The sequence below is a fragment of the Lissotriton helveticus genome, chromosome 5_1 (genome assembly GCF_964261635.1).
Source record: "Lissotriton helveticus chromosome 5_1, aLisHel1.1, whole genome shotgun sequence".
In the NCBI taxonomy this organism is placed as follows: Eukaryota; Metazoa; Chordata; class Amphibia; order Caudata; family Salamandridae; genus Lissotriton; species Lissotriton helveticus.
In genome coordinates this window covers 2,099,130,549-2,099,143,428 of record NC_136065.1, presented here as the reverse complement: position 1 = coordinate 2,099,143,428, position 12,880 = coordinate 2,099,130,549, and the positions used below count along the sequence as shown (strand labels likewise).

General features: G+C 43.4%; 1 protein-coding gene across 1 annotated transcript in view; it reads right to left on the bottom strand.

Annotated features, from left to right (window-relative positions):
- RALGPS1 (Ral GEF with PH domain and SH3 binding motif 1) overlaps positions 1–12,880 on the bottom strand; it is a 1,636,862-nt gene that overhangs the window by 977,191 nt on the left and 646,791 nt on the right. The window contains exon 9 of the mRNA XM_078646110.1: positions 9,184–9,310. Within this exon, the coding sequence (XP_078502236.1) occupies positions 9,184–9,310 (127 nt within the window). The remainder of the gene's footprint in view (positions 1–9,183; positions 9,311–12,880) is intronic.

Sequence of the window (12,880 nt, the reverse complement as noted above, 5' to 3'; positions counted from 1 at the left end):
TCAGATTTACAAATATTTCCAAGACACTCCTCTCACTCGTGACAAGTCGAAAGTAGAACAAGATTGGAAATCTGATCTTGATACTTCTTTCCCTCTTCCAGTATGGCAAAACATTTGGAATAAATTAAGGAAATCGTCTAGAGCCGCTAACACTACTCAGACTTTATTTTTCATTTATAATCGGCTTTTGGTTACTCCTTCTAAATTGCACGCTATCAACCCCTCTATTCCCTCTACATGTTGGTCCTGCTCTGCTGCTTCCGCAGACCTTAAACATATGCTTTTCACATGCCCTCTCATTCACATTTTTTGGACCAAAGTATGGCAACAAATCAATTCCATTTTTTCTACACACTTTCCATTCTCACTCACTCATATTTTTCTAGGTAGTATTTCGGACATTTGGTCTTCCCAAACCTCCTTTTCCAATATCTCCATTATCGATCTTCTCCTAGCAGTTGCTTTTCAGCAAATTACTAAATCTTGGAAAAATGCCGCGAATGTTTCCTTTCAAGCATGGTGGTACGGTATTTGTTATAACCATATACCCTATTCAGCTTGCTATCAAACGTGATTTATTGTGGTTACCAGTTACTACTTTTTTGGATATATCTGCTCAATCACGTCCTTTGCATACCCCTTCCCAAGAAGAAGTTCCTAAACCCCCTTGATTTGATTGTGATACCTTTTTCTTGTATATGCACAGATTGCTTGGTTCTTATTGGCATTACTTTTATGTAACAATTATCCTTTGCTCTGATACTCTTCATTGATGCCTTTCTCTTTATCCTTTTCCTTTTTCCTTTTTTCCATCTTTTTCGCTTATTTTCTCTCTCTTTTTCTTTTCCTCTTTTTCTTTCTTTCTCCTCTTCCTTTTTTCATAGGATATTTTTGCTTCTATTTTGCATTATTTGCTTGTATTTCATATTGTTATTTTTATATACTTATTTCATGCAATCTCTTCTTAATAAAGTTTGTTTGAAAACTTAAAAAAGAATCCTTTGAGAAACAGGGTATGACTTACTTTTGACTATGTCAGTGTTGAAAAGGACAGAAGAGAACTATAAATATTTAGCCTCCAGATACATCTTTTTGTAGTGATAAATTGATAAACTTAATAGAAAATGTCTTCCGACTTTGCAAAAGTATAGGTTTATTACATTTGACAAACTTACTTTCTAAGGAACCTCACTTAGTTTTGGAGTTAGAAGACTCTCACCAGGAGAGTTCACAACATAAATTCTTCTACACAGTTCAGGCACTTTTAAGAGACGTTCTGCATTCAAAACTGTAATGTGGCAATAACTACTAACATATATGGAGCTAGAACATGTTCAAAACACAGGCAAGGTCCCAACAGTTCATGGATGTGATACTACGGCCCTCGATGGCTTCCCAGCTGTGATTGAAGTTACTTTGAATGCCCGAGCTCACAAATTCCACTGCTCCCTTTCTGGGTCAAAGCCTACAGAAGGGTTCAATCTAGCATATGGACCCAGACAAAGGACACGCCTTCTGTTTGCACCGGCACTGGTTGGATAACACCCATACAGAGTCGCTGGAAGATTCATCCAGTGACTCCATAAAGACATTGCCGCTCATCTAGTCCTTCGATGCTCTCACACGCAGTAATTCCTGCTCACAGGGACAGCCCAAGTACATGGAAAGACCAATGGTTTAAATTCCATGCGGATACCACCACATATGATCATAACAATAATAATACTAAAACTTCAAGAGCAGGGTGCCTTTTTAAGGGGTGGGTGGAATTTGTGTAATCGCGTTACGCAAATCTCCGCGAAATGGTAAAAAATCTCTGCGAATACACAGAAATCACGCGAACACGCAGAATTGCCGGTTTCCGATGCATTTTTACCATTCGCAATCGCTGTTTACGTGCTCGGGAGAAATATCTCGCTAATACGCATTTTGAGAACGCAAACAAGCAAAACATTTTGCGAAATCGCAGAACGCAGAATTTTGGGCAATTTCGCGTTCTCCGCCGAACGCAAAATTACCCAACTTTTGCAAATTCCGCAAGCAGAACGGAATTTACCACCCAGGCCTAGCCTTTTTTAGATTGTATGTAATAAAGTAGAGTACAAAAATGTAGAGTAAAAGAAACAGGTAAAAAAAGGTGTGTTCAACATGTAAGTCTACGGGAAATACAAACATGTAGAGGTAAAAATCTCACATGCATCCCACTACATTTATGAATTGTACATATATTTGCATCCCTCAATGCTACCTCACACCGGGATCCTAACCTATACATACATTACTTTATATGTCATCCCTTCCCCTGTGGCTTACTCAAACCCTAACCTAAACACAACTTATATGATGTCTTCCCTCACACCATTGCTTACTTGAACGCTAACCATAACCTAAAGGTAACCCCAAACTTCTGAAACTCCATACACTAGTTTGGCTTTTTTTCACTGTTTTTTTCAGCTGTTTTGTATAGTCTACTTTTAATTAGTGCACTTTACTTAATTTTTCTGTTGCTTTAACTTTTTTATGTTTTTTAAAAAACTTTTTTACTGTAAACCAGGTAGTTTGAGGCGGTTAGTAACTCAGAAGCATAGAAGGCAGAGTCGAGCCTACTTAAATCTGAACTTGCGGCCTGTAGATCCCGCTCAGATCTCAATAGCCATTGCTTATCTCACTGAGCCAATTTGCTTTCAACCCTTTGGAACAACTAATTACTGCCTGAATGCAAAAATCGTTTCCTCCTACTACCTACATTTGATTTAAATTCGTATTGAATGAGATTTGCGGAGTATTTGGGGAGATTGCTTTTATGTTCCTACACGGTAACCTTGTTTTATGTAATTAGAGTGACCATGTAAAGTTAGGAAAATCATATATTAAAGAGTAATGGAATACACTGGAAAAGACAAGCAACGGCAGGGATGGTGGAATGACTTTCCTGAGATAAAGGGACATGCGAAGGCCCGCCTCATAGGCATCTGGTGAGATGTTCAAGCTGTAGGGGCCATCCAGCACCTCCTATTGGTATTAATGCAGAGAGACAAGTAGACACGCCCTGACTTGGAAACAGTCCTTGCTTCAAGCAGATGCTCAGAAGAGGCGCCAGATGAGACCTGACTGCAAGAAAGATCAAATCCACGCTTGACGAAGATGATAGTCTACGGCAAGAGCATCACCTGTGCCAATTGCACGGCAGGAGATGTGGTCTAGGAGAAGAAGTGGGCAGGTGGCCAAGTTGCTGACACCTGAATTGAAGATTGCAGCTTTAATATGGACTAAAATCATGGAGTTTAACAATAATCAATACTATTGATCTAAAATCATGTGATTCTGGGAAAATTACTTAATTTTCTTAATGTACTATGTCTTACGTTCATAATCGGGGAAAACGTGTAGAGTGAAAACCATATATACAGTCTACCTTATCAATTAAACGTTCACCACATCATCTCCTGGTCCCTGTATCCAGTGCACTGGACACTCCACACACAGTACTGTTATGTGTACACCACTTCATATATGAGAAGCTACTGGAACCAAACATGTTCTCTGTAAAGCACTCTGATGCTCCTTGGAGCAATGTTTGCACTTTATCAATACATTAATTTAAAAATAACCTCGTATTCTGTGTAAGTGTAAAAGCACAGTGACATTGGCAGGTATCAACAGATGTGTACAACATCTGTAGTGGGCAGAAGTCACACGCCTACTGTGAGTAATCAGAGTAGCTGGATCACAGCCTCAAATGAAGAATTGACTATTGAGACATCACGTCTCCCCATCCTTCCTAGTCTGAAGAAATGAGTAATATTAGAGGGTTTATAACATAATAACCACCAACTAGAAATAATTCAGCTTGTCTTGGCCACTGTGTGAACCCGCACAGGTCACCGTGCTACTACTCCTCACAAATCCTAAACCTGCCAGGAACATGAAAGCTTCCTGCCACCCATGTCCTACAAAGGCGCAGCATGTTAGATATTAAATCATCAAAGAGACAGATCACATGCTGGAAATGCCTACAAAATAAATAAAAAAATGAAAGGGAAAGAAAAACCAAAATTACCAAGTAAGAAAGAAAAGAAAAACAACTAGACTCTTCTGGTCGACCCCTTAATTCAGAAAACACAAACACTGAAGAGCAGACTTTAAAATGTTATCTATTTGTTTTGGTTCAGGGAAAGGGCTGGCTACATATTTAGGGGCCAGGCGCAGACCTCCTGGTGCCATGCGGGTTCTTATGACTCCCATATGGCCCATTACGAAGGCCTCTGAAGATGAATGCAATGTTATGTGACTGGGTCGGGAGTGTCCGCTTAAAACGTAATTGTCATATGACTGTGAAAAGGCTGTGATGCGACCATATCCCTGGCGATCATTTGGGAAGAATGCACGCGCCTTCTTGAGCAGAACTTTGACACAGTGCTTTTTATTACGTCAGAAAGGAAGAATCGTCACAGTATCATCAGTGGTTAGACAGACATCAATAAAATAAGCACTTTCATTGTGAAGTGCTTAATGTAACCAAGACACTCTGTGGTTTAACACTTTAACACTGCAACACTCAGCCAGATCTCTCTTAAGATTTCCTAACCCAAAGATCCGAAAAAGATACTTTTACTCTCAGACCAAAGAGAAAGAAACGAATATATTTATGTTTTGTTGAAAGACCCTGAGCCCATTGACAATGACTTGAGCCCCATTAACCCCTTGGCCGCAGCGGTAATTCCGCCGCGGCGCTGGTGGGGTGGGGAGCCGCATGGCGCCACCATGCTCGTGATGGAACCACTCCGTCACGAGCCGCGGTGGCGCTGTGCTTGTGACGGAATGGTTCCGTCACGGCCCCGCCCGCTCAATAGAACGCGCCGCACAGGCGCGAAATCAGTGCCGCGCAGGCGCGGCGGCCGGGCCATGACGGAACCAGTTTGTCACGACCACACAGCCCCACCATGGCTCGTGACAGAATGGTTCCGTCACGAGCGTGGAAGGGGTTAATAGACAGAATTGTAAACATGCACCACAGGCGTACGGGGTGTCATGGCTGCAGAAGGACGGGGTTTTGGAATCCACAAAACCTTTCCAGTTTAAGCCTCAAACCTGAGCAATCACAGCTCTGCAGATGGAGTCCTAGAGAAGTACTAAGAATTGCATTTTTTTTCAAGCTGAAATATACACACCTAAAATGCTACATGAGTAAATAAATAAAAGAATTAATAAATAAAATCAAAGCCCCAAGTGCAACGTTAATTGTTTTCCTCTTTTTTCTTCTAGGAATATATTTGAGTTTTGGAGAACCCTCATCCCCTTGCCTCCACTAATCTTAGGGGGACACATTTCACTCTCTGCCTGGAAAAGAGAAATGCATTTACTCCTGGCCTTGTCAGGCGTAAATCTCAACCCATTGCCAATGTGTCAAGAGCTCAGAAATGGTTTGTGAAGACCCACAAATGTATAGGTTGGTGGGTGTTCACAAACTTGTAGGGCCTTCCTGCTCGGTAACACCCACTGCCACCCCACTGGTAGGGAGATTTACTCACCTGAAACCTCTGAGTGAGTACTTCAAAGAAGACTTCTGTGTCCTCCAGTGAGAAAGTTCCGGCTGGTGTGCGGGACCGGAAGCTCGTCCCTCGACAGCCACATTTTTCAGTGCTAGGGTTTTTCGTTTCTTTGACGGAAGTACTGCCCTGGAAGTCCAGTAGCAGTGCAGAGGCTGCCTTAGGCAAGTGCAAGCTGTGCACCTGCACAGGGCCACCAAACACCAGGGGCCACCACGCCAATATATATCCTTAATATAACAATCCTCTGAGGATTGCGTGGTGGCCCCTGGCAGGGATTTGGCGGCCTCTGGCTCTGTTCCACTTCCAAACATCCAGACCCCCCCTCTCACTGGCCTCCGTGCCTGCGTTCCTCCTGGACCCCCTCTTCCGGGTCCCCCTACCTACGCTCCCTGCCCAGGGCCACCATGAACCTAGAGCCACCACTGAGTAGTGGAATGAGATGAAATAGCCAATCAGCAGCTCCTGTGTTTCTTCGCTGCCACTTATCGGGCACCATAGAAACACAATTGCCTTTAGCCTTATGCCGCCCATTACTGTTGGGTGGGTCATCCAGCAGCAGGTGTCTAGGGAAAAGTTCAAAACTCTCTGCCTGCACCCGACTATGTATTAGGCTTGGCCGGAGTTTCAAGGCCTTTGGAATAATTCGAGTAATTTTAGTAAATCCACATTACTCTTTGATGCAGAATTACTGATAATTATGTGATTACTTCTCCGAACATAATGGAGAGCAATTGAGGAGGGGGGCCTACAAGAGATCACATTTAGTGAGCACGATTGACTGCTCATCATTTGTGTTCTGCTGCATTTAGCGCTGTTTCTTAGCACAAAATGCATGCTTCGTCCATCTTGGATGCGAGGGTGCGTTTTGTGCTATGAAAATAGCGCAAAATGTCAGGAGTAAGTTGGGGGATAATTCAACCCCAAGAGAACATTTAGGGAGTACGAGTGGCTGCTCGTGCTCGCTATTTGTGTTCTGTTGCATTTGGGGCTATACTTGGCGCAACATGCAACTTGTGTCCATTTTGGATGCGAGGAGGCATTTTTGTGCTAAGAAATAGCACTAAACACAGAATTACGGTGCTCGCGTTAGTCCACATAATATCGCAAAATAACTGGGTCATTTCATGTGATTAAGTTGTACAGAATTACACGAGTTACGCCCACCCTTACTTTGTACATGTAGGGAAACACTGCAAACACCCATAGTGAAGGTAAACTAGACACTTTCTTTTATTTCCAATTTAAAAATGCGTCTTTCTCAACAAATAAGGGTTTTGGAATCTGCACTGTTCTTCCAGACCAACATGAAGTAGTATCTTAAAAAGGCGATGCAAAGTTCTAAAAAAAAAAACAATTTTATCGCATAGATCATCACACAGGACCAGATTCACAGAAGTAATCTGAGACAAAATCCTAAACTTACTACTTTTGGTATTTACAGAAGGCATTTAGTAGTAGTACAGTTAGGATTTTGTCTTAAGTCTGTGTTAAGTCTGTCTTAAGTCTATCTCAGGTCTGTCCTAAGTTTGTCTTAAGCCTGTCTTAAGTCCGTCTTACATCCGTCTTGAGTCTATCTTAAGTCTGTCTTAAGTCTGTTTTAAGACTGTCTTTAGTCAAACTTAAGTCAAACTTAAGACAAAATCCTACCTTTACTACTACTAAATGCCTTCTGTGAATACCAAAAGTAGTAATTTTAGGATTTTGTCTCAGATTACTTCTGTGAATCAGCCCTAATGTGTCTTAAGCGTTTTTCCCATCAGGATATTCATTCTTTGTGATTCAATATCAGGGACAGAATTCATAGGACATTAAATAAGAAAGACCTCTCGATATGAAAAAACAGAGGGAGACACAGGACAAGATGGGGTACATCTCCCTCCATCTTTTGAAATCACACAATGATGAGTAGTTATTCAATTCAATAAAACTGGGCCAAATATTTAAACAAATATAATAATGAGCAAACGGTAAGTACAAAGTATGAAAAAATAAATCACATCAAAAAAGAATAGCCAACTCTTCAGGAAAGCATTGAAGTGAGAATAGGAGAGAGTTCTTGGATAATATATCCCAGCTCATGGTTTTACCACAGGCTCCACTGAAATATGAAATTAGAAAAGGCCACTGGCCAAACCTTGGACTCAGCTTTTATTTTCCACAGATCAAGTTTAACACTGTGGTCCCGATTCACAAAGAGCCTCCGAACTCGAAGTGGGGGGACCAAACTCGAAGCGGGGAGCCCAAATTTGAGGCAAGGGCCCAAACTTGAGGCGGGGGTACTAAACTCGAGACAGGGGCCCAAACTCAAGGCGTGGCCTCCGCAATGAGAAACTGTAATGAGGAGGTCCCGAAACAAGTGTGGGGCCACTGCCGCAAGTGCGGAGGGCCTTTTCTAATGTGGGCCCCATTTGTCAGCTTTCATTTTGGAGGATGCTGAGTTTAAAATATATCTTGTCCTTAATATCCAAGTTCTTGGGTCGGTGTTGAGGTCTCAGTGATGGATAATTCGTTTTCTCTCCTTTTCAGTGTATTCTAAACTTTACCAGATTTGGCACTCATCCTTCCACCGCTTCTCTGCCAACCTATATTTCTTGTTTCGCTCAGACACTGTTCCTTGATGTGCTTCTGAGCAAGGAAGGCTTGGCACTGCTGCAGCCAACTTTGAAATATCTAAAGTCACACATGAAACTGACCACAATTCATGGGACCGTGGGAGGGCTTACCAGGCATGACATCAGGGGAGAGAGGAGCCCAGGACATGGAGGGAAAGCAGAAGTCACATGATGGCAAACAATTAAAATATCTTTCTGCAACAGTGAGGTTTTATCTTCCTTATTTAAGCATAACATTTGCTGTAACAATGAGCTATTGCTGGTTGGCTCTCAGCCCACAATGACACAAACACAACCTCTACCAAAGTCCTGGGGCACAGATCTATTGCCATCCAAGAAAATGTAAACAGTAAACATTGCTACTTTGATCCCATCCTCTCTCTTCCCACGGGAAGCATCTCCCAATAAAGTGATGCAATGTCAGCTTTGCTAATTGAAACAGCTAAGGATTGTTTGGCCTTTCTAGCCAAGCCTGACTCCAAAATAGATCACAGGAACAGTCCCTGCAGCAGACCCTTGGCAGGAAAACCCATGTGCCACCTGTACCCAGAAGACCTGAGAGGAAGAAATGATGATGGCAGATGACATGGCTCAGGGTACATTGTTCCCAAAAGAATTCATCGACTGTCCCTCACCGCTAAGGATGCTGCATTGCCTGGCCTACTACGCGAAAGACCATAGACCTGAGAAGAACCCAATATCAGTTATAAAGACAACAAAATAGGTATATCTGAGATCTGCGTAACTTTCTAGGTGCAGAAAACACTACTGCGGGTACCGCACAGCTCTGACTAAGACGCCTCTCAGCCCTCGCCGGGACAGATCAGGTGCATATTAAAAGCTCCACCAACATTTCTTCCCCCTCATGCACCAACAAAGAGAACCACAAGTTCCGCATTTGGCTAGCTCCAGATAATGGTGGTAGACCTTTGGCGACACAGCAATCAAAGGCCATGAGAGGCTCTCTTTTCAGGCAGCGATACACTTCAAGCGGACACGGCGGCCATTTTGGCACCTACCCAAGTAGGGAATAGTCGGCACCATCTTCAAGCTGCGGATGTACTCCCGCGTCCTCTTGTAGTTATCCTCTTTGGACATCAGGTAATCCAGCTTCTCGAAGGTGGTCTTGTCTTTACGGTTCAAGAGCTAAAAGAGAAAAATATTTTAGGAAATATTATAACATAGAAACAATGTGCATGAAAGCTATCTTGGAATTTCACGCTGTTACCACTTTTTTTATTGACTTTAGATTTGTAATGATTCATTTTACATACAAAAGATTAAAAACAGATCTGTCATTCACTGAGGCTGAGAAGTATAGTAGGGCAGGCTTAACCTCTCGACTTTAAAGTATTAACGGCCTAAAATGTCAGGCAATGACGGTATGAAAGTTATTGAGTCTGTAATTACACTGTAATTACACTAACATGCTACTTACTTGTAACTCTGGCTGTCTTCTAGACTTAACCTCGACATGAACAGATAAACACTTTAAGTATTGTATTTGGTAACTGATAGCAAAGAGAAGGATCAGTGAATAAAATAGTTCTTCAGGTTGTGAACCTGACACACAGCTCTATATGTAACCAGACACTTACAGATTTGTCTCCTGTCACTGCAGGTCAGGCTCAATGCTTCATCCTTTACAGGACGCTAAACGAGTAACTATTAAGAAATAGTACATATTTTATTAAGTTCACAATTAAGCTTGTGGTAAGAAGGACGAGGGAGGAGGGAGGAGAGATGAGGAAGAGGAGGGCCAACAGTATGATCATAAATTACATGTGAAGGACAACATGTATCTCAGTTTCACACTTAAAACCCAAGTTTAACAAACACTTATGTATTGAAACCCATTCCCTTCGATCAATGATATACTTCTGGCACTTTGTAAGACTCCTCGTTAAATATTTGCCAAGATGCGTAGCGTTCAACCCTTTTTGCATCTGTCAGCACCTAGAGTAAGAATATATTGCATTACATCCCATGATACAGGGACAAAAGGCTTGAAATTTCCCCAGGCACCAACATCCAACAGAGGCCCTCTGGGATCAGTCTTCGCCACCAGTTTGTCTGATATCTACATGGACCTTCAGCGACACCCCGGGTGGAAGGTTATTATCTCCTCATCGGTCACCAGAGCTTTTTTTCCTCACCCTGCTTGCGGACATTGCAGGAGGGGTGACGCGATACCACCCATCTCCCAGTTGTCGCCGTTAAAGTTTCTGGAAGATAAAGGCTGGCGGAGTGCAAACATAGACCATGAGCCTGACCAGTGGAGACAATATTACTGGTAATCAATCCCCTAAATGAACAGGTGTTCTAAGTACCATGGTAATGGCTGTTGGTGATGCTAATTCTGGCAATGTCATTACGGCCATATGTATTGTGGAGTTTCTATCAAGCCTATATGCGGAGACTTAGGTCTAACTATCCATCGATGCGTAGACCGTACCCAACTGCGCATCAAAGTAGAAATACACTAAAAGCTGCACAAACGCAGGACTAAATGTCACTAAAACAAATCTTCATCAGAAGAAAATGTAATTTCTACTGCACCCCTCATCCCCTCAACCCTAATACAAAGCTAATATGTCAGAGAAGGGTTTAGAATTATGCACAGGAAGTGATGGCGCTCTTGCTTGTGTGTGTTTAAGATAAATTCGTAATTACTGAGTATAAACTGCAAACCGGTCAGGGGAGAACAAACCCAAGTAAAACAACCCCTGCACTTATGTGAATGAGAGTCCACACGTGCAAATGAAGAAACGGTCCTCTGCACACGTTTCTATGTAATGGGTTTTGGTGTAAAAAACAATTATCAACACATGAACTTGTGCAAAAGTGACTGTTGAGGCCTTGGAAGTTTCAGCAAAAGGATTTATAAGTCAATCCAGATCAGTACAAAGTATATTCTACCAGCCGACACGTGTTTCGTCACAACATGTACAATTGTGATTCTTCAGGACTGTATGTAGAAAGACAGGGTATCGGTAATGAAATAATCAAGGCAAAATTGGCAGTCTAGAAGTATATCGGGTGATGTGTGTAAACATCACCAGCGTTTCTGGGTCAAAAGGAAAATGAAGGACGGATCCGTTCTTCCCGTATCGGAAGCTGAGCTTGTAGCAGCACGTCTCCTTGCTCATTCTGTTGTATCCGGCTTAGAAAAGTGTGCACAGGACCTAATGCAAAGCTGGGTGTCAGTTCTTATTGTAGTTGATGTGAGCCCAATGATACTCTCCAGCACACAATCGATGGATGACCTTTTCCAAAGCAAGCCAACCATGGCCCACCACTTACAGAACGCGGCCAAAGGAGCCAATGGCAGGTGGCTCACCCATGGAACATAAGAAGGTCATCCCAAAGGAAGACTTGCGGTCTATGGTACACGCTCTGCTTCAATCATTGTTGTGTTTGCAGGTACCGCTCTAAGTGCGCTGGGGATGCTCAGACGTGAGTCCCAGGCACTCCACACCACTGGAATCAAGCTAGCCGGGCTGATGAGAGGTGTTACCTCGAAACCGGGCCGGTCCTCGGATGCTTGTTTCCGTTCTGGGAAGGACATGGCTTTTGTAGTTCGGACTGGACTGTTCCCATGGGGCACAGGGTCAGCGCTGATTTGCATATCGCCATTGTCTAACCCAGGGTGGTGTGGAGTGGAAAAACGATGGATTTGGGCCCAGATCCTTGGACTGGGGTGAATGTGTGACATTGATCCACATTCTGTCCATCATTGTTGTGTTTGCAGGTACTGCTTCAATCAAGAGCATTATAGACCCTGCTGGACAGACCCCTGAAAAGAGGCTATCGGTTCCAAGAACAAACCAAGATGGAGCAGCCTGCCAGACTTCAGTCAACAGAACGTATAGCCCCATCTTTCCCATCAAGATCTTACTTATCTGCCCACATGAGATATGAGACATATTTCAGACATCCTGTCTGATCTACAAAGTCTTTCACCCAAACTCCAGAGAGTTAGTTGAATTGTGTATCTTCGTAGTAGATCCCTCGTGCTGTGCAGTGAAGCGAAGATGAGTCTGGGAATTGAAGTCCTAGGCTGTGTAGCTGCTTTGTCCCTGCCCAATTCTCCTTTTTACTGATGAGTCTGGTAACCAGAATGGATGGAGCAGCACATTCATCATTCCCTGAGAATCGTTTTAGCGCATGCCCCAAAAGACACCCGAACGGTGGCAAGTTCCATCCTTCACCTTACAAAAGGAATGATCATCATCTTTAAAACACCTCATTGGAAGGTCCTGGCCTCTTGTTCCTTTAAGACTGTTCATCAAGTACAGAGGGCAAGGGAGAAGGACTCCCATTTTCAGCAGTCTCACCCAACAGACAAGTTCCATCTCCCTGAGGGATGGAGCTTTCCAGGCCTGAAGAAGGTCACCTTCTAGGTGAGCTACTTTGGTCGCATTTACTATCTTGCACAATCCATCCTTATCACAAATTCAAAAGCTTCCTATGCTACCACTCTGTGTGCCCCTCATATCTGTGCCCCCTCTGCTGCTGAAACCCCCTGGACAAACAGCGCCTGGGGCCGCGGGACCCGCTGCAGAGGACTACACAACTGGGGTGCCCTCTTGTGTCTACTCAGAGGCCCCAGTGCCTTGAAGGGGGCTCTGTTTCACTGCTGTGGTGCCCCTGCACACGGATGGAGCTCTTACCAGCGGGGGCCACCTGAGCAGCAGAGGCGGATTGATGGAGGCT